At 47.8% G+C, this 21,305-nt stretch overlaps 1 protein-coding gene across 13 annotated transcripts in view; it reads left to right on the forward strand.

Annotated features, from left to right (window-relative positions):
• The window catches only part of Svil (supervillin), a 194,984-nt gene extending 175,447 nt beyond the window's left edge, over positions 1–19,537 (forward strand). For all 13 annotated transcript variants that reach the window (XM_041641514.1, XM_041641517.1, XM_041641519.1 and 10 more), the window contains 11 exons: positions 956–1,100; positions 1,513–1,789; positions 4,971–5,122; positions 7,147–7,252; positions 8,005–8,212; positions 9,794–9,927; positions 13,015–13,170; positions 14,313–14,456; positions 15,346–15,470; positions 18,288–18,443; positions 18,537–19,537. In XM_041641514.1, the coding sequence (XP_041497448.1) occupies positions 956–1,100; positions 1,513–1,789; positions 4,971–5,122; positions 7,147–7,252; positions 8,005–8,212; positions 9,794–9,927; positions 13,015–13,170; positions 14,313–14,456; positions 15,346–15,470; positions 18,288–18,443; positions 18,537–18,623 (1,690 nt within the window). In that variant the 3' untranslated portion in view covers positions 18,624–19,537. The remainder of the gene's footprint in view (positions 1–955; positions 1,101–1,512; positions 1,790–4,970; positions 5,123–7,146; positions 7,253–8,004; positions 8,213–9,793; positions 9,928–13,014; positions 13,171–14,312; positions 14,457–15,345; positions 15,471–18,287; positions 18,444–18,536) is intronic.
• Positions 19,538–21,305: the final 1,768 nt, after the last annotated feature.

A 21,305-nucleotide genomic window follows, 5' to 3' on the forward strand; every position in this document is an offset into this window, starting at 1 on the left:
CAACAAAAATTAAGTATTATATCTATGCATTGAAAAAATAAATCTTTAAGCAAATTCTCATTAACACTGTAGGAACTGGGATTCTGAAGGCTGAAACAAAACCTAGAGTGCGTATTTGATACGATAGAATAATACTGGAGCATAGATGCTACATCATGGCCAGTTAGTACTCAAGTGTGGCTGCATGGGACAAGGAGCCCCTGCCCAGTGGCTTCTGCTGTTTGTGCCACAGAATCTTTGGAGGAGCTGTGAAAACTTGTGTCTGCCAGGCCCAGACTAGGGGACTGCGGCTGGAACAGGGTGACTTATATTCTAACATGTCTTAAAGCAGTGGTGCTCAACCTTCGTAATGCTGCGACCCTTTTAGTACAGTTCCACATATTGTGGTGACCCCCAACCTTAAAATCATTTTTTTACTATTTCATAACTGTAATTTTGCAACCGTTATGAATTGTAATGTACATATCTGCTTTCCGATGGCCTGTGAAATGGTTGCTTGACCGCCAAAAGGTCTCCACCCACAGGTTGAGAACAACTGTCTTAAATCCCCAGGGGACACTAAGGTGCAGCCAAGATTGTGCACCCAGTCCCTTTTAACACTCAAGTGGCTGACATCTGCTGCATTGAAATGACTGAGCCCTGACCAGCATGTTAATCACAGGAGGAAGTAGACAAGGAGCCAAGGCCCTGCTCCCGGGGTCATGCCCTTCACCACAAGCTCCTGTGTCTCCTACTCCATCTCATGGCATGTAAGAGACAGATTTTCAAAGCAGAGGCTGAGCTTGTTCTACAGTAATCTCAGCGAGTCTGCAGAGGAAGTGTACAGAATATACTTAGTTATTCTCTGAAAGTTAGGGGTGCGAGCCTGGGATACAGCCACTTGCAATGTTGTGGTTGTCCCAACAGCTGGCATGGCTGGATCTGGGCTCTTTTCTTACCTGCTTGCACCCTGCAGGAAAGGGCAAGGACGACCTGACTGGGCCATATTTGGGAGAGTTACGGAGCACAACGAGACTATTCTGTTCAAAGAGAAATTCCTCGACTGGACAGAACTGAAGAGACCCACAGAGAAGAATTCTGGGGAAGTTGTCCAGCAGAAGGTACAGTGATCAAGCCCTATGCGGAGACCAGCAGAAATGACTGTGATGGTCAAAAACCTTCTGGGGTACACTAGAGACGCCACAGAGTGATTTCTGACTCCAGTCTCAGCTTCACTTTGTAGCAATGGGTATGCAGGACCCCCATTCTTTCCTTTGAACATAGCCTTCTCCTATGTGCGGTCAAACACCCTGAGATGCCATGAAAGCTGTATTTCTGCCCCGTCCCATCAACAACTAAAGTGGGGCTGGGGATGTAGTCCTATGCTAGCACAATTGCCTGGCTGGCAACCAAGAACTGGGTTCCACCCCCAGCACCACAAAAAGAGAAAAAATAAAAGCAACCAAAACCGATGGGGTGTAGCAAAAGATGTCTGCAGCAAGGGGACAACTGAGCATGTCTGTTCTCTTGCAGAATGATCCTAGGGCTGACACCAAGCCCTATGATGTGACACGGATGGTGGCAATGCCCCAGATGGCAGCCAGCACCATCCTGGACGGGGTGAATGTTGGCCGCGGCTATGGCCTGGTGGAAGGAGATGACAGGAGACAGATTGAGATTGCCACCATCTCTGTAGATGTGTGGCATATCCTGGAATTCGACTACAGCCGGCTCCCCAGGCAGAGCATCGGGCAGTTCCATGAGGGGGATGCCTATGTGGTCAAGTGGAAGTACATGGCGAGCACAGCAGGTTAGTCAGCATTCGCCGTCTCTGTCCGGAAAGGCTGGGAGGGCAACCGCCGGAGCAGGGTGCCCTGCGTCATGCTGGGTGCTCTGGCTGCTCCAGAGCCCTGAGGCATTCTAACCGTGTGGGAGATAAGAACCCGGAAGGAAAGACAGTGTTCAACTGGACACCTCATACTAGAGACCACTGGGTGTGCGTTAGTGTGTGTGTAGGATTGTGAGCTTGGAGCTTAATCCTTCTTCTTTGCCAAGAAACAATCATTGTCCACAGTGCTCTGTCCTTCTATTAGAAAGCCTTACATCACAGCTCTGTGACTTCAAGATTCACTTCCCAAGAGATTCCTAGCTTCCTCCAGCTCCCGGGAACTTAGATCCAGCTGAGCACAGGACCATGGGACTAAGAACTTCTGGGTTCTTCCCTGATGTCTGGGAGGTAGTCTGCTACGAATGGCAGTTCTTCATGACCACCTGCACTGTGCAGGCTGCTGCCTGAAGGGCTATTTACCAGCCCCTCCAGGAAGTGTATGGCAGGAAGGAGAGTAAACCAAGTGCAGGGAGAGCAATAGGATGTCATGTCATGTGGGGGCTGATTCCCACGACCTGGGGCCTGCCGCCAGGGAGGAAGCCAACCTGGGCAGCCAACACATATTTGCTGGGTAAGGCGGCTGTGAGGGTTCATGGGTTGTGTGGTGGGCAGTGCTAGGTTCCACTCTGTGGCACTCCCCACAGACACCTGCCAGGCAAGATGCTGGGGTCTTCCCCTGCCCCTCACAGTGGCTATTATTATCTGTATTTCTCAGTGAAGAACAGGGCCACCTACAGTCCCATGGCCAGAGAAAGCAAAGCCACAGGCTAAAGTCTGTCCTGGCCTCTTTAGAGCCAACTATGACACAACCCTACTGTGCTGTTCACCCCACAGAACAGGGTTGAATCTGACCCTGATGTGGGATGTGGGATTCTGCAGGACTGAGTCAGGGTTGGACCCAGTGCACTCTAGACTTCTGGGTCCTCTTAAACAAGCAGAACCAGAAATGGGGTCTCCAGGACTTGATAGCTTGGCCTGTCCTTCCAGGCTTCCAGGCAGTGCGTGTGTGTGTGTGTGTGTGTGTGTGTGTGTGTGTGTGTGTGTGTTTGTGTGTGTGTGTGTACCTGTGAGGAGGCCAGAGGCAGCCTCACCTGCTGTCCTCAGCACCCTCCACCCCTCACTGCCCCAGAGCTTACCAAGTGGGTGGGGCTGGCTGGCCAGCGAGCTCCGAGGATCCTCCTGAACAGAGCTTTGCTTTTCCTTAATGTGGGTTCTAAGAATGGAGCTCAGGCCCCTCAGCTGAGCTGTCTACACAGCCCAGAAACAGACTTAATCTCGACAGTTCTCTAGCAGTGTGCTGTGTCAGGGGTCTGGGTAATGACTACAGTCTGGTGGCTTACTAGAGACCTTCATATTACTAAGTTAATAACAAATGCATTAGCAATGAAGTTCATCTGTGTAGGACTAAGTTTGGATATTCTGAAGAAACTGATAGGACATTAGTCAAAATGTCCTTTAGGAAATAGAGTGTATTGTAGGCATATACACTGAGGTCTGCTTCAGAATGGTAGGGTGAAGTTTCCTGACATGTGAATTATATTTATACAGTGGATTTAAGACCCAGGGGTGTATAAACTGTCGTGATAGGTTTTAAACATAGCTTTCTCCAGTAACCCGGAGAACAGAATGGCCTTCTATCACACTGGACAAAGGTTTTGATACTGTCTAAATTAGCTATGGGTGTCTATAAATGATCACGGATGGTTCAGTTACACTTTGCCCACTCAAGACTATGCAAACACGATCAGTTCAGAGCCACAGTAGATGGTACTGAAGTCCAGACTTAGGCAAATAGTTTGAGGAATTAATAGAATCACTTTAAATACTTGGGAGTATTTTGCTAAGCAAAGGGCCCAAAATCAGATAAAGATGAACTGACCTCTTCATGACTTAAGGGGGCTTTCTTCTCACCTTCAGATCTCAAAATAATAATTTTATCAACAAGATTAGAGTGGCAGACCTAGTGGGAGCTCCTTACACCACCTTTTTGGGCTTTGTTGTTTATAGACAGGGTCTCCACCCCACAGCCATTCTTCCCCAGTCTCTGGCAGCCCAGACTATGGGCATGTACTAACATGCCTCATTGAAATCCCCTGGTTATCAATATTTTTTTTATTTCAACTATTAAGTGTGTACATTTTACATATTTGGGGCAGCGTGTGTATGTGTTCTTGTGAGTGTGTCTGTGTGGTGAGCACACACACATTTGTCTGTGGGAGAGAGTGTATTCATCCCTTAATCACTCTTGATCACTCCCACCCTGGGTTCTGAGACAAGGTCCCTAACTGACCCTGGAGCTCCTAGACCAGCTACACTGGCTGGCCAAGGAGCTTTCGAGGATCTACCAGTACACACACACACACACACACACACACACACATACACACACCAGCCCCGACATTACAGATGTGCCCTCCATTCCCAGCTTGAGTGTTAATTTTTAAATACTGTGTTGCCTGCAGCTGCATTCTTCCATTACTGACCCTTTGTAAGTCAGTTTTCTGTTACTATAACAAGGCTTCTGAAGCAATCACTTTGTAAAGAGAAAAGGTTCATTTTGGCTCTCAGCTTTGGAAATTCCAGTTTATGACCATGAGCTGTGCTTCTCTGAGCTGTGGTGACAGGATACATCAGGGCAGAAATGGCTCCCCACACACGCCAGCCCTGTTCCTCACTTACGCCAGACCTGTCCCCCCACATGCCAGCCCTGCTGGGACACGAGAGGTGGAATGTCAGGCTCCACCATTCTGTTTTAGCGGGCTGCGCTGTTCCCTTTGCTCTGGAAGCTCCTCCAGCATTTGCTGGCATCACTCCTTCAGCTGATCCTCTGCCAAGAGTGGCAGAATGTAGGAAAGTGTGTCTGTGTATCTGGTCCTGCTCTCTGTCTCCATGCCTCCAGGCCACACTGGGGGTCAGAGGGAGTCTGCCTCTGTCTGGGTTCCCAGAAGACCCTTCAGTCAGCTGAGAAAAAGATGGTAGCCATTTTGGCTCTGCCACCTTTTTGTTTTTCTTAATATCTGGCCCTCAGAGAAAGACGGCCAGACATTTCTCTGCCGCCCCTCTGGTGTCCCAGCTCATCTCACTCTGCCATTGATCTCTACAGTGGGAAGCCGACAGAAGGGAGAGCATCCGGTGAGAGTGGCCGGCAAAGAGAAGTGTGTCTACTTCTTCTGGCAAGGCCGGCACTCGACCGTGAGTGAGAAGGGGACGTCAGCTCTGATGACGGTGGAGCTGGATGAAGAGAGGGGGGCCCAGGTAAGCTCTGGGGGCCATTGCACACCTGGCCCCCGAGGACAGACTCTGTCAGAGCACAGAGCCTTGCTTCTACAGACTCTGAACCTACCCACCCTACACTTCATCCTACCCTTCTGCAGCTCTGTCTTCCATGAAGTGAGTATCAGGTGCTGAATACAGTCAATTGCAAGGGCCGCTGTTCTGAGAGGCCTCCTCCTAACCCTAAAAACAAAGACACCCCCCCTTTCCAGAAGGCGCAGGCCCAAAGCTGACAAGCATTCACGGGCTTCCCTTGGGTGGTGCGGCCATGCTGGGGAACAGTTTAGGCCTGAGAACCTTAATAACCAAGTTTCTGCTTAAACAACACCTTCTGTTATGCAAGCCCCTCTCCCTCTCCCTTTACTCAGCCCCTTTACCTGCTTCCTGGGTTTCCACAGCTTAAAATCACACTGCCATTTTGTTGGCTTTTTTTATTACTATTTTTCCCAATGACCAAGAAAGAGATTCCAGTTTCGGGCTCGTGACCTCTGAGCCTACATGGAGCCTGGCAGGCACTACTATCCGAATACAAGGACTTTAAGACTTATAAGCCATTCTTCTGTTATGTTTTATTTTTGGTGGGGGGAGGTCAGGGCATTGTTTGTACTAGGCAGAGGTTTAAACCTCCTGTGCTGCATCCCTAGCACAGCCCCAAAGGTGTCTTTTAACGTTTGACTCGTCCGTACCCTATGTCTCATTCATTAGTGCCAATAAGTAGGAACTGGCTCTGGAGTTTGGGGGAAGTGTGATGCTGTCAGCAAGTGTTTTTACCATCTTAGATGGATGATGAACTGACAAGAACCTGAGGGGTGAGGGCACGAGAAGTGTTCTCAGAACTAGTGACGTTCCCTAAAAATAATTGGAAGACAGAATGAATATTTTCCACGATAGATCATACTTCAGAAGTAGACCTTAGCAACAATGGCGTGGTAATGTGGTCCCATTAGTAGGTGATTTCAGCTGCCTGTTTTTGAAAGGCCATGAAGGAATATGTTTTATCCCTGTGTTTATCACACACTAGGAGTTTGAGATTAATTTCTCTCCTTCAAGCATTTCATTTTTTCAGTCCAACACATGGAAAATAAGCATAAACACATAAAACACGGCCACAAAACGGTGCTTGCCTGTGCCCAGCAGACCTGAGCTATAACTAATGGCGCAGAAGTTTTCTACCTTTCTGGGGACCCAGATGCCCAGGATGCCCGGGATGCCCGGGCTCACAGAACAGTCCTTCTGTAAGGGATGGAGTCTGGTGCCACTTGCTGTTCATGAGAGGACACCAGAGCAGTCAGGGAGAGCCGTGTCACCGAGTATCACAGTGTTGGCTTCCCGCCATTATGGCAGACACCCCAGCAGTAAGACACCCCGGCAGTAAGACGCAGTGTTGACTTCCCGCCATTATGACAGACACCCCGGTGTCTCAGACTTCGCTGCTGTAATTGGTCGGCCATGTTGGTTTGGGGCTTGTGAGGAGCTGACATGACACAGGAAAAGCGTGTCAGAGTGAATCTACCTCCTTCGAGGACATACCCCCAGTGACCTAATGACTTCCCGCTAGACCCATTTAAATAACCACTGAGCCTTGAGGGCATGGCCCTGAGGGGCAATGAAGACTGAGCCAGCACCATGGGACAGAAGGACACCCCGAAGTGAGTCAGCAACTCCTCCTCCTCATGGCTGAGAGGTGGGCTTTGCTGAACACATTTAAATCAGTCACGTTGTAGCCCTACATAAAATGTCATGAAAATGCCAGAGTCCATGACTCTGAAGTGTGGTCCGAGTGCTGGTACACCTGGCAGCAGAGTAACGTTCCTGTCTAACATTACAGAGAAAGCTGTACTTGAAAATACTTGGAAAGAGAGCCTATGCATTGCACTTCTAACACTGCCTGTCTTCAGATGGCCATGGGGATGTTGACTTGTGTGTGTCCTATTGGTGTTGTGCAGGTTCCCTGAAACAGTCAAGTATTGTTTCCATGATCTGTTTTCCCCTGTTTCAATTTGAAGGTCCAGGTTCTGCAGGGAAAGGAGCCCCCCTGTTTTCTTCAGTGTTTCCAGGGAGGTATGGTGGTGCACTCTGGACGAAGGGAAGAGGAAGAAGAAAATACACAAAGTAAGTTGCTTTTGGTGTTAGAATTCAGTTTTTGTCTCTTCTCCCTGAAAGTATTTGGAGAGATGTCTCAGTGATTAAGAACACACTGATCTTACAGAGGACCCACATTCAGCTCCCAGCACCCACGGTAATCAGGCAGTCCACAGCCAGCTGTGACTTCAGTTCCAGCAGAATCTGGTGCCCCCTTCTGGCATCCACAAGCACTGCATTCATGTGTCCACACACCCATAGATATATACACATAATTAAAAATTTTTTTTTAAATGAAAACCTTAAAGTAGGTCCAATCTCATAAAGCTGTGTCTTTCCCGCTGAAAGCTCCCGAGTGCTGACCAGGTTCTGCATCGTGGGGATCCCCACCCTGCAAAGCCTTCCTTCCTGATCTGCCCTTTTGTGCAGGGAGTTTAGGAGAGTTATCTTGCACTGAATTCTCAGTAACTACCCACACTCTTCATGAAAATTAGAAACTGGCAGATTTTCTACCATAAGCTTTTCATGGCCAGCACCCCAAAGCTAAATCCTTTCTATTTCTCATTTAGAGTCTTAGTATTTTATGTAAATCTTGGAAAGGTTTTTATTTTTTTCTGCTTTGTGAACTTCTGGCAACCTATCTCTAGCTCCAGAAGTCCTCCCGCTGTCCTTGCTCGGCATGTCCTCAGACACAGTCCTGCGATCCCTACAATGTGTCTCTGACAGCACATAGGGGTCCTAATGGGCCCCTCATAACCCTGTGTCTCCGCTGTGTCCTGCAGGTGATTGGAGACTGTACTGTGTGCGAGGAGAGGTGCCCATGGAGGGGAACTTGCTAGAGGTGGCCTGTCACTGCAGCAGCCTGAGGTCCAGGACTTCCATGGTTGTTCTGAACGTGAACAAGGCCCTCATTTACCTGTGGCATGGATGCAAGGCTCAGGGCCACACGAAGGAGGTCGGAAGGACTGCTGCGAATAAAATCAAGGAACAGTGAGTGTTGCTCCGACTCCTGGAGAGATGCTAAGGCAACAAGGGATGTCCCGAGTGCTTAAAGTGACCGCAGTAAGGGATCTTTGCAACTACAGCCAGGGCTCTGACTTAAGTCCAGGGGGCCACACATCTCCACAAAAACCTCCAGTTTTTGGGCTTTTTCAGCTTTGCTTCCAGAAAAGGCAGCCATGAGCCAGCACTGTCCTCCTAGAAGTCTGAGGCAGGAGACACAGGCTAGCTCAAGAGCTTAGGGGTGTATAGCCTAGGTTATATAGTAAGATCTTGTCTGAAACAGCAAGGCAGATGTCCCCAGAAAACACAGTGACTTTGGCTTCTTCCCATAGCTGCCACTTGGTCTGGAGCAAGCCTCTGCTGTTAAAGAGGTCCAGCCCATGCCCGTGTCTTGTAGAAGTCTGAGGACATGTTTTCTTAGAATGGCAGAATGGGAAAAGCTAAAGAAGAAACTGGGGGACCAATAACTTGGCCTTTTTTTAGAAAGCAGGGAAGCCCCAGCTGTGTGGCAGCTGGCAGTGAGTTCTCAGACCCCCAGGCCAGGAGCCCTGGGGCATAGCCCTGCTGGGGTTCTCTTCTGGGGGCTTCTTGGTAGGTAAGGTCCTCAGGAGGAGCAGCATAGCCAGAGGTGCCTGCCACGGTGTCTCTGCTCTTACTGGCAGCCTGGGCAGTCTCAATTCTTCGAGAACTGTTGGATTCCTTCCAAAAATGGAGTGTTCCACCACATACCACCAAAGGGTTCCAGGGTCAGCCTGTTCTGTGGCACCGACATGGGGCAACGCGATCTGCCTTTCCTCCGGCTCCACTGAAGGTCGGTGCTGAGTAGTAAGGGCAGAGAGAAGGGAAACAAGCAACCTTCCAGCAGGCAGACAGATGGAACCGGCCTCTCAGAACATGCTCCTGTGGCCAGTAGAGACGGAGGAGTTTAAAAGACCAGCCTGGTCTACAAGAGCTAGTTCCAGGACAGGCTCCAAAACCACAGAGAAACCCTGTCTCGAAAAACAAAACAAAACAAAACAAAACAAACAAAAAAAAAAAAAAATATATATATATATATATATATATATATATATATATATATATATATATATATAAAAGATGTTCCATGAGGAATCCAATAGCATTGGGGCCTCAAGAGGCTTTTCGCTTGGGCCACTAATATCAACGCAAAAAGATGGAAAACAGCATTATTCACTTATTCTCTTATTTATTTAGCAAACGCTCACTGAGCACCTCCTTGGTGGGTGTCAGCAGTGCACAAACTCCTCTTTCTCTGAGCGAAGTTTGTGTGCGAGCTGGAAAGGAGGATTAACAGGAGAATGTTGTGTTAGATACAAACATTTGCGTTGTCTTCGTGGCATATTGTGTGTATCTGTGCATTCTTCCCCAGAGCTAACTGGTCCTTCTTCCAGCACAGACGCTGATAGAATGTTTACAGAATACGTTTTCATTCATCATTGAGAACCGCTTTTAATTAGAGACACGGTGATATGTGGATTTGGTCTTGAGTAAGTTTGTGCTGCAGACACTCCCCAGGCCTGTAAAGCCTCCTCCATGTTTCCCATGCAGATGTCCCCTGGAAGCAGGATTGCACAGCAGCAGCAACGTAACAATTCATGAGTGTGACGAAGGGTCCGAGCCCCTGGGCTTCTGGGATGCCTTGGGGAGGAGGGACCGGAAGGCCTATGACTGTATGCTTCAAGGTAATGGCACACAGTGTCCATCTTCTTTTTCTCAATTCGCTCACTGATTTTGTTCACTAGAGACTTACTGAGGTCCAGAGGGATGGCTCCACCAGCAAAGCACTTGCCTTGCAAGCATGAAGACCCAAGTTTTATCAACAGAACCTGTAGTACTGTAGGGTACAGTGGTGCACCCTTAAAATCCTAGATCTGGGGGAGAAGAACAGAAAAGCCCCCTGGGCCTTGATAGCCTAGGCTGGCTATTGATGGAGCTCCAAGCCAACGACAGGCACTGCCCGTCTCAAAGACAATGGATGGCTGTCCTCGGGAAGACACACAATAGTGCTCAGGCTCCACATGCATTCACACGGGTGTGTATACCACATACACACATCTGTAAGATTAGTGAGCATATGCTGTGTACAGCACATAGTAAATAAAACCAAGGGAGGGTCTCCCAGAGGACATCTTCCAGAAAAGGAAGCTAAGTTGCACACTGTATGTGGCTCATTTTCATGCAAATAAAGTCATGTGTCATCAAAGAGTGTGAACCGGGAAAGGACACGGGATTTTTCCCATCAGGAAAAGTTGTGTGCAGCCTCGTGAGAAGATAGTGTTTGTGCTATGCCTCCAAGGCTGGTGTGACTTGACCAGAGGAGAAGGAAAGACTGAGAAACCAGATGAGCAGTAACATGACAGTCGGGCTTGGCCAGTATCCATGCCAAAGCACGCAGTGGGAACCCCAGAGGGACAGGGTGTCCCCACCAGGCCGGCCAGCCCTAGGCTGCACAGAGACAGTGTGTTCTCAGCAGTTGTGGCTGGAAGGGGAAGCTTCAGGGGCAATGGCTGAGACCCGGGGCCTACTGGAAGATGTGTTCTGGGACATGAGCATGTGATGGTTACCAGCAGCTTGTGAACTTGGAACTTGAAACTCAAGGGTGGACAGGAGAGGCCACCATTGACTAGCATGACCTTGAGTTTACCAAAAGGCGGCAGGGAGAAGAAGGAAGAGTTGTGGAACCCGTGTCCTTCGCTCAGTTGATCTCAGCCTTTTAGGATTCAGAGATCCCTATGAGAAGAAGGGACATAACCCTTGCAGAAGACTGAAGAAAATATGTGTGTACAATGTAGACACGATCTAGGGATTTGGCCTAGGAACTAATCCATAAACATTTATTATCATTTACAAGGCAGTAGGCAGAGACAGAAATACAAGATGCAGGACTGGATCAGTGGGATGTCACGGGGATCAAGAGGGGAGAAGGCAGTAAATAGGGAGACCTGGAGCGCTAGAGGGCAGAGCAGCTGGCGTTGTGTATCAGTGCAAGCGAAGTGGGAGGGACCGGATCCAGAGCTGCAAGATTTTCTGAGTTTTGCAAGACTGAGATACCCTGGGGATGGGACCCAAATCTAAAACAAAATTCCTTTGTTTCATGCACTGACTTCAGAATAGCTGTCCCCATTCACCAGAGTGAAGGTAAGGACTGTGAACATGTACCTTCCTGGCTTCCCCTAAAATATATATAATTATAATAGACAAATCATAAGACAAACTTCCTTCTATTAACTATCTCTGCTAGGCAGCCTGTGCTCAGAAGCTCACGGGTCTCAGATACCCAGAATTCCTGTCTTCTCAATGAAAACACAGTCATGACAACTGTCTTGTAGGCCACCATCACCCTTTATTGCCTTGGTGTCCACCTTGCTGCCACTGAGACCTTGGTGATGCTAGGGCATTGTAATATATTCCACTCTACCTAACCATCCTCCGTATCTGAGAATAATGTCCAGTGTTTTCTGTATTGTACAATAGTGTGGTATAGCCAGGCGATGGTGGCGCATGCCTTTAATCCCAGCACTCGGGAGGCAGAGGCAGGCAGATCTCTGTGAGTTCGAGACCAGCCTGGTCTACAGAGCTAGTTCCAGGACAGGCTCCAAAGCCACAGCGAAACCCTGTCTCGAAAAACCAAAAAAAAACAAACAAACAAAAAAAAAACAATAGTGTGGTATAATTGACATACCCTTAAAAATAATTGTTTATGTTTATCCATAATTAACTAAATTCCTAGACAAGTGACTGCTATATCAACCAGTCTCCTCCAAGACATTAGGCCAACCTTTTTTTTAAATTGTTTTTATTGAGCCATATATTTTTCTCCACTCCACTCCCTTTCTCTCCTCACCCCTTCAGCTCTCTCCCAAGGTCCCCATGCTCCCAGGAGATCTTGTCTTTTTCTACTTCCCATGTAGATTAGATCCATGTATGTCTCTCTTAGGGTCATCTTTGTTGTCTAGGCTCTCTGGGATTGTGAATTGTAGGTAGGTTTTTCTTTGCTTTATGTCTAAAAGACACTTATGAGTGAGTACATATGATATTTGTCTTTCTGGGTCTGGGTTACCTCACTCTATATGATGTTTTATAGATCCATTTGCCCACAAATTTCAAGATGTCATTTTTTTTTCTGCTGTGTAGTACTCCATTGTGTATCCATTCTTCGGTCAAGGGGCATTTAGGCTGTTTCCAGGTTCTGGCTGTTATAAATTATGCTGCTATGAACACAGCTGAGTACATGTCCTTGTGTTATGGTTGAGCGTCCTTTGGGTATATACCCAAAAGTGGTATTGCTGGGTCTTGAGGTATCAACCTTTTTTCTAAACAGAAAATAACAAAAGGAAGTATTTCCCATCACTCATAAACTGAGTATGAGTATCCTTCTCCTGTGGACCAGATAAACTGGAGAAGATATTGTTTCTGTTTAATTTGATAGGTAGGAGTGTTGGGGTGACCTTTCATGTTTCCATGTGCACATGTGTGTGTGTCCGTCTCTGTGTGTGTCTCCTGTGTTTTACACACACACACACACACACACACACACAGCTACTGTTGATCGGTAGAATGCTTGTCCAGCATGCTGGAAGCTTGCCTCTGATGCCCAATGTTGCAAAAAACACACACACAAAAAAACAGACTTTCCCATTAGAAGGCGGATATAAACCAAATCTGGCTTATTTTCCACCAGGTCTTTGAGTTGTTTCATATTTTACGTTCAGTCCATCCGGAAGTTGGTGCATATGGTGTCCTTATCTTTGTTATCTTTTCTTTGGAAGATCCTGGAAGTTTTAACTTCGCGCCCCGACTGTTCATCCTCAGCAGCTCCTCTGGAGACTTCTCAGCGACAGAGTTTGTGTACCCTGCGCGAGCGCCCTCTGCCGTCAGCTCCATGCCTTTCCTGCAAGAGGATCTGTACAGCGCGCCGCAGCCGGGTGAGGCCTGCAGGGGGCGAGGTTGGGTTGCGTGGCGCCCTCCTGGAAGCCTTTCTTTCCCTTTCTTTTTGAGCAGTTCCTATCTGCCAAGTACACTGCTAGCGTACTTGCTTAGGACATTTCCTTTTATCCACCCACGTAGCATTGTATCAGGAACTGAACTCAGTTGCTTCCTATGTCCAGAGAGGCCGATGACAGTACCGCATGGCATCCCTGCCATTCTCCCAGCCTTCCTCTCCAACTTTCTCTTCATGCTCCCTTGCGAGCGGCCCTTTCTCCAGCTTTCATGTTTGGATTTAAAGTTTGGGAAACGGGAAAGGCGCGGTTTGTTTCGTCCCTCCGGCTCCAGTAGACTTTTCTGCTTTATCCCATTGGCCAGAAGATGTCATGCAGCCACTCCAACTGCCAAGAAGCCTAGGAAAGCAAGTGGCCAAGGAAAAGGACATAGGAAAGCTGTCCGCTAAACTAAGACTGCAGACTAAATCTCCCAATTTCAAGACCAGTAGTGTTCCCACCAAGTCATGCCCTAATGACCTAACCTATACAGAGGAAATGCTCTCTGTAGACCCTCCCACTTCCTGCCAATCAAGCACCTTGCTCATAGTTTGTCTTCAGCCTGGAGCTGCAACGGTAGTTGCCCTACCACCGCTGGGAACTTGGCAGATGCATATGTCACACTGTGGGCAGTGGCCATGAATATCTAAGAGAGAAGGCTACTCCCTGCCCTTGCATTCCTGGGCTCTGGATGGATCATCAAAACCCATGGACTTTTAAAGCAATCCCAAAATGTGTGTCAGGAGGGACCTTGCCCATGAGCTGTCGAGTGGAGAGCACCTGTCATATAGAGGAGTCAGGTGAAGGCTTGAAGGCAAGGAGGAAGAGACAGGGGATTCTGTCTAAAATCCGCTTCCCGCTATGACTGCTCATAGAAGTTGAGGGCAAGCCAGATGGGAACTCATTAGAGACCAGAAGTGGCCAACAGCAGAGCCCTAGTGGCATGTGAAAGGGCTACCAGCAACTGTTGACCTGGGAAGGGACCTTTCTCGGGTTACCTCCTTGTCCTGCTAGGGTCCTCGTAGTTTAACCCGGGAGGCAGCTGATAGAGCAGCCCCTCATGGCTTGGTTCTGCCCTTACCTCGCAGCACTCTTTCTTGTTGACAATCACCACGAGGTGTACCTCTGGCAAGGCTGGTGGCCCGCTGAGAACAAGATAACTGGCTCTGCCCGCATTCGCTGGGCCTCAGACCGCAAGAGCGCCATGGAGACGGTCCTGCAGTATTGCCGAGGTGAGAGCGAAAGGGACGGAGGGGGTGGAGAGGCATCACAAGCCACCCATGTCCCTTCTGAGATGCCCAGCATTGAAAAGGCTCCAGCCCTCCCCTTTAACTGCCAGAGGCTTGTCAGTATTCAGGTCAATACACTCTCTGCCGCCAGAACAAAGGAGAGCCCATATGATGAGCTTACCCACAGGTGTCCTGTGAAGCCGCCTGCACTGACACCCCTCTGTATGTGGGGGTGAGCAGCTGAGTGACCTCCACAGCTCACCTTTCTCTTCAGGCAGCGCCTACATGAGAGAACAGAAATTTGCGCAAACAGTTAAGAACCAGTGCCAGCCTTTCTTTTAGTATTTTGGTGTTGTATTTGGCAATAAAAATTAAACTAAGATTCTGTAGTGAATCCCTGGCTCCTTAGCTAGCATCTACATGAAATCTGGAACCTTTTATGTAAAGTAGACACCAGTTTTGTCTTCATGTTGATGCTTAATACACCTGAGTGTGTACAGTCGATTCTTTCCACGGAAAACTCTCTGTGAACAGCCTTTCAAGTACCAGCAAGTGCTCACTCGCACATGGAAGATGCTGTCATTGACTGTCAGGGAAACCCTTCACAGGCAAATGAAAGGAAGCAGACCTGCCTGGTGGGGGTTCCCAGGAGAACATCATCCCCCTACGGGTTCAGAAACATTTGGTCAGGTTCAGGAAGTGGGGGGGGAGGGGTCAGGTCAATGTCACATCTGTGTTAAAGAGATAAGCCTAAAAGCATTGGTAGAGTGACCTAATCCACATTTTAAATGTGAAAGTCAAGAGTTTTGACGGAAAATGGGCCAAACCCGTGGAAAAGCAGGGAGGCCAGGCTCATTGGGTCCACTGACATGTGCCTTCTGCACCCCAACAGGAAAGAATCTCAAAAGGCCACCCCCCAAGTCTTACCTTATCCATGCTGGACTGGAGCCCCTGACATTCACCAACATGTTCCCCAGCTGGGAACACAGAGAGGACATCGCCGAGATCACAGAAACGGTGAGCTTCCTCCCCCACTCCCCAGCCCAGGCCTCCGCTGGCCTCTGCACTGGGTGGCCCCACCAGAGAAGCAGCACACTGCACTCTGAACTAGGGAACAGACTTAATGGCTAGCCTGTGCTGTACAGGGAGCTCTGGGCTAGCCTGCACTATATGCCAAGATCCTATAAATAAAATGGGAATGCACTTTTTCCTGTTGCCATGTGCTACCTACACTGCATAGACATGTTTTAGGATGAAAAGCCTAATGGGAAATCATTGAGGTAATGTGATCATTTTCCACACATAATTTCAAGATTTTTAAATACAAGTAGACTACAAATACAAGCTGCTGTTCTTCATTCTCTTAGCACCAGGCCTACTCCTTCTCACTATGTGTGGAAGGCTTAGCCAGGTCCTCTGGTGTTGCGCTCCTGTAGAAGAGACAGCCTGCAACACAGGAATGTGCTCAGGCAGCTAAGGGGGGAGAGTACATTGTGTGCCTCCATGGTGTCCAGACAACTACAGATCCATGCAGCATTATAGGACACAGTTCTCATCTCTTTGCCTGCCAAACCTGCATTTGTTCCCCACTCAGAGGCTTAGTGTGGTTGTGTAGAATTTCTTAATTTAAGAGTTAACTTTGCTAGCAGTAGAAATTCCAGGGGTTAGCCAGGCAGTGATAGTGCACACCTTTAATCCCAGCACTCGGGAGGCAGAGGCAGGCAGATCTCTGTGAGTTTTGGCCAACCTGGGATACAGAGTGAATTCCAGGACAGCCAGGGCTACACAGAGAAACCTTGCCGGGGGGTGGGGGTGAGGGATGGGGGGTGGAGGGATTCCAAGGATTGTTTTTGGTTTTAGTAGGAAGTAGGAATTTTCTGTTTTAATTTTTTCAATCTAAAGAGAAAGCTGCTTTTCTGGGGTATAGGGATAACAGACAATATCCAGAATTTACAAAGAACTTTGAAAATTAAATATCAAAGAAACAAAACTACCAATCAGTAAACGGGGCTACTGGAGTGAACAGACAGCTCTCAAAAGATGACCTTTTTTTTTTTCCAAGACAGGATTTCTCTGTACAACAGCCCTGGCTGTCCTGGAACTCACTTTGTAGACCAGGCTGGCCTCAAACTCATAGAGATCCACCTGCCTCTGCTTCCCAAGTACTGGGATGCACCACCACCATCTGGCTTTGAACAATAACTATTTTAAGGTGTCCAGCATCCCTAGTCTGAGAGATGCAAACTAAATATACTTTAAGATACCACCTCCCCAGTCAAAAACGGCTACCATCAAGAAAGAATATGATCAAAATATATTGTATGAAAGTCCAAAAACCTGAAACGAGTTTTAAATTAAGTGAATAAATAAAACCTTTATTTCGTTTCTTGGAAGGAAGGAAGAAAGGAAGGAAGGAAGGAAGGAGGGAGGGAGGGAGGGAAGGAAGGAAGGAGGGAGGGAAGGAGGGAAGGAAGGAAAAAGGAAGGAGGGAAGAAGGAAGGAAGGAAGGAAGGAAGGAAGGAAGGGAAATTTGACCGCAGATGTTAACGAGGATATAGAAGAAAAGACGCTCTTATTCACTGTGGGTTGAGTGAAGATTAATATAACATTATGAAAATCAGTTCCTCTAAAAAATAAAAAAAAATACTATATGCCCCAACTCTGCCACTCTTGGGCGTCGACCCAAAGATCTCTATCTCCCACCACAGAGACACCTGTGCAGCCATGTTCATTGCTGCTCTATTCCCAGTAGCTAGGGAATGGAGCCAGCCTCGATGTCCACCAACAGGTGACTAGATGGTGAAGATGTGGTACATACACACAGTGAATACTATTCCCTATTAATCAGCTTAACCCAAACTCAAAACAATAAACACATATTCTCCCTTATCTGCAGACCCTAGTCTATCATGTATACATGCAGGTATGTAAACAAGTATAAGTTTAGGTAGACCCGAATATATTTTAGAAGTAATTTTAAATACACAAACAAATTTTTAAAAACCTGTTGCATAGCAACAGAGAGCTTTGTAATGCAAAGTGTATCTGCCCACCTGACCTTTTTCAATGCTAGAAATGGAACCCAGGGCCTCGTACATGCGCAGCCTCGGCCATCTAACCTGGCATTAGCCAGGTAGATTTGATCTATGAGAGCTGAAGATGATTTTCTCAGAATACCCACCCCCGTGTGTCTGCGTGCACACAATTGAGTGTATGCGTGTGTGTCACCCAGAGCCTTATGTATTCCAGGCAGTGCTCTACCACTGAGCTACCTGACCTGTGTGTGTGCGCATACATGTGTGCATGTGTGAGTGTGTGTGCACGTGATTGAGTGTAGTGTGTATGCGTGTGTGCGTGTGCCACCCAGAGCCTTATGTATTCCAGGCAGTACTCTACCACTGAGCTACACCTTTACCTTCTTCCTGCCTTAGTGTGAATTCAATGAAGCCTGGAGGAAAGGGGAGAAGGCATGATTTCTTCTTAGCTTAATTATTTTAAAATATGCTCAAACAAATTCCCCTATGTGGAAGCACCTCATGTTTTGATTTCAGATCCAATAATCTTTCTCCACTGTTCTCATAGGTAAGATGAGTCACATCAGCATTCATTCATTCATTCATTCATTGGCAGTTCAAACACAGGGTTGATTTGACACTTGGCAGGGGAGGAAAAGCTCTGAAGGTCAGGGGGTAATCCCTGGATACACAGAGCCCCCACTCCACAGTGCAGTGACACCATGCCCTGACCGGACTGTGCACTCTGGGACAGAGCTGGGGGTCTGCAAACTCTACAGATCACCCGTGTCCGCTCAACTGTTCTCTGCCGTCCCTCCAGGATACTGAAGTTTCCAATCAGATCACCCTGGTGGAAGATGTCTTAGCCAAGCTCTGTAAAACCATCTACCCACTGGCGGATCTGCTTGCCCGGCCACTCCCAGAGGGAGTAGACCCTCTCAAGCTTGAGATTTACCTCACGGATGAAGACTTCGAGGTGAGTGGTCCCTTGGGTGGGATGGCGATGTCACACTGGTGTGAGCATCCTGTTACTCAGCCACTTACTGGGCATCTCTTGCATTTCCTCCAGTTTGCACTAGACATGACCAGAGATGAATTCAACGCACTGCCCACTTGGAAGCAAGTGAACGTGAAGAAAGCGAAGGGCCTGTTCTGAGGCGGATGACAGGTGTCCCCAGGAGGTTGCTTCTGATGCCGCTAGGCCAGAAAATGGATATATTTTTGGACTGGTATTTTTTTCTGTCAAAGAGCAAAGTATTTTCGAATCAGAGTTTTTCCAAACCTGACCTTATTAACTCTACGGCTTATCCAGGAGTTGAGCATTTTGTAAATGTGTAGGAGGACTCTTGGGATCATTCTTTTCTGTGGTTCAGGTAAACTGAGAAACCCATCTCTTCCGTTCACTCAGCCGAGTTCTGCCTCAGCGGCCACTGCAACCCTGTCCTCCTGCTTCAGCTCGGCATTACCTTTTATAAAGCAATTCTCTTTATAAAGTGTTATTTTGATAGTTTGTGGATTCTAAATATATATATATATATATATTTATATAAACACCGTATAAATCAAATATGTATTTAACAAAGCAATATGTATTCATTCACTTTCAATTCTTTTCCTTTGGTGTAAAAACAATATTACAAGGTAGACAGAGTGGCTTCTGTTGAGTTAGGCCTGCCAGCAGTCTGTCATTAGGTGTGCTGTCTGTCCCTTCGTCGTCCCACCCCCACCTCCCATCCCCAGGAGTGCCTCCTTCAGCCTTAGGTCTGGTGTGTGCTGAGTTCTGCTTCCGGTGCTAAAGCGAACAAAGACTTACTTCCTGGTGTGGACTCTGAAGAATCTATGCGAACCAACCTTTCTACCTTAATACCCCCCAGAAATGTATAGTGCCTTGTTTTATGTACAGTTTATATACAGAAAAGTTTGCTCTGCTTTTTTTGATTCTGGTTTGGAACATTATCTGTAGTTTTATTCTCAATAGTAGAAATAAAACATCTCAATTTCTCATAACCATTGTAAACATTACACATGTCGTTTTGTGACACAGGACTCCAAAATAAAATTTCAGAATAATCATAATTCATTGATCAGTTTACACTGAATTTCAGACCTGTTCCTTTGTAGGGAAAAAAACTATGTCGCTTCAATCAAATACCAATATGATGCATTAGGTACCAACTGCCGTAACTCTGGATTTCACACAGGACAAGGATTGTAAGGAGTAAGATTAGATAGGCTGTGTAGTAATTCGACCCAGAAATTTGCTCTAAGCCTTGTAGATGCTCTTAACTCTACGGCTGTCCATACTCACTTAAGAGCTCAGCGCCTCTTCTCAGAATGTGAATGGACATTTAAGGCATTAAATATAAAATACAGTGGAATGCTTGCCTAGCATGTGCGAGGCTCTGAGTTTAATGCCGGCATTGCCAGGAATTGAAAAAAGACAAAACCGTGATTGTGAACATGCTCTGTATCAACTCTGTAGCTGTTACAACCCTTCCCTCACCCGCTGCTCAGTCTGGATCACATGTTTGTCTTAAACCTCCTCACCCTGGACCACAGCTTTCTGAGTGTGTAATATTGTCCAGTCACCAAATGTTCTGCCTTCTTTTCCTTAAGAAAAGAGACACCAGCTGGCCTTCTCCAGCATCACGGGGCTGTTGGCAGGGATGGAACTGTCCAGGCTGTGGGGATGGAACTGTCCAGGCTGTGGACCTTCTACTGCGACAGGGAGTGGAATGGGAGGCACAGGAGTGAGTAGATGGAGTCATGTACCAGGAAATGGTGGAAAAGGAGCCTAAAGTGCATCCCTCAAATAGCAGCAAAGGAGGGTGTTTCTGCAGTCAGTAGAGCAACCTGAGGAATGTCATAGGGGGACAGATTTGCAGCCATTCGCAGCCAGCTCTGAAAGTTAACTGGGAACTTAGACACGGGCTTCGGTTGGGCTTCTCCGGAGAGAACACACTATGTATGTGTCGGGTGTAGCTAGATGACACACGTGTACATGGATGGAAACTGGGGGATCGACCCTTGCTATTGGGCAGACTCAGGTTTCCCCGATAGACTACATGCAACCTGGAGCCCCTGGGAAACTAGTACTTAGAGCTGTCTGAGCTGGAGACACTGGAGAAAGCAATGTGCATTCCTCTCAGCTAAGGCTAAGGCTGAGATCCTGCAGACCACATGTGTGTCCTGGAGACAGAGCACAGACCTGGAGTTCTGATGTCTGCAGAGGGGAAGCAGTGTCCGTGCTGCCTGAGAGGGAGAAGGAACGCACCTTTGTGTGTTTTAACTGCTTCCCTCCAGCCTGTCCCCTCTCTGTGCGCAGGCCCCTGCTCTTCTCCATCTCACCTTTACGGACACACCCAAAGAAATGCTCGGCCCGGCTAGATTCGCTTCCTCAGATAGTCTCTGCACCAGCGTATCCCCCGAAACCAAGCTGCTCCAGACTGCCCTAAACTCTGTGTATGCCCTTGTAGTCAAGGCTGTCCCTGTCATGAGCAGGCGGCCTGGTGCTGGCCTCTGAATGGGCACGGCTCTGGATCCCGGCTCCCAGAACGAGAATCTTGGGTATCTTTTCCGATCCTCTCAGCTGCCATGGACTTTATGTCATCTCCAGATGACTTCTAACACCTAAGACCACGAAAGGGCTATGTAAACGGCTGCTGTCCTGTGTCGTCCAGAAAATAACAACTCCTAACACACTGAGCTCAGCCAGTCTCAGATTCTGTTTTCCTGTGCTTGTAAAATGTGGCCCGAAGATACCCTCCTTTTACTTAGTGCCTGTGTGTGTGTCTGTGTGTGTGTGTGTCTGTGTGTGTGTCGTGTGTCTGTGTGTGTC

This window comes from Microtus oregoni, unplaced genomic scaffold, assembly GCF_018167655.1.
Source record: "Microtus oregoni isolate MIOR12 unplaced genomic scaffold, Mior012 000070F_ref0000104, whole genome shotgun sequence".
In the NCBI taxonomy this organism is placed as follows: Eukaryota; Metazoa; Chordata; class Mammalia; order Rodentia; family Cricetidae; genus Microtus; species Microtus oregoni.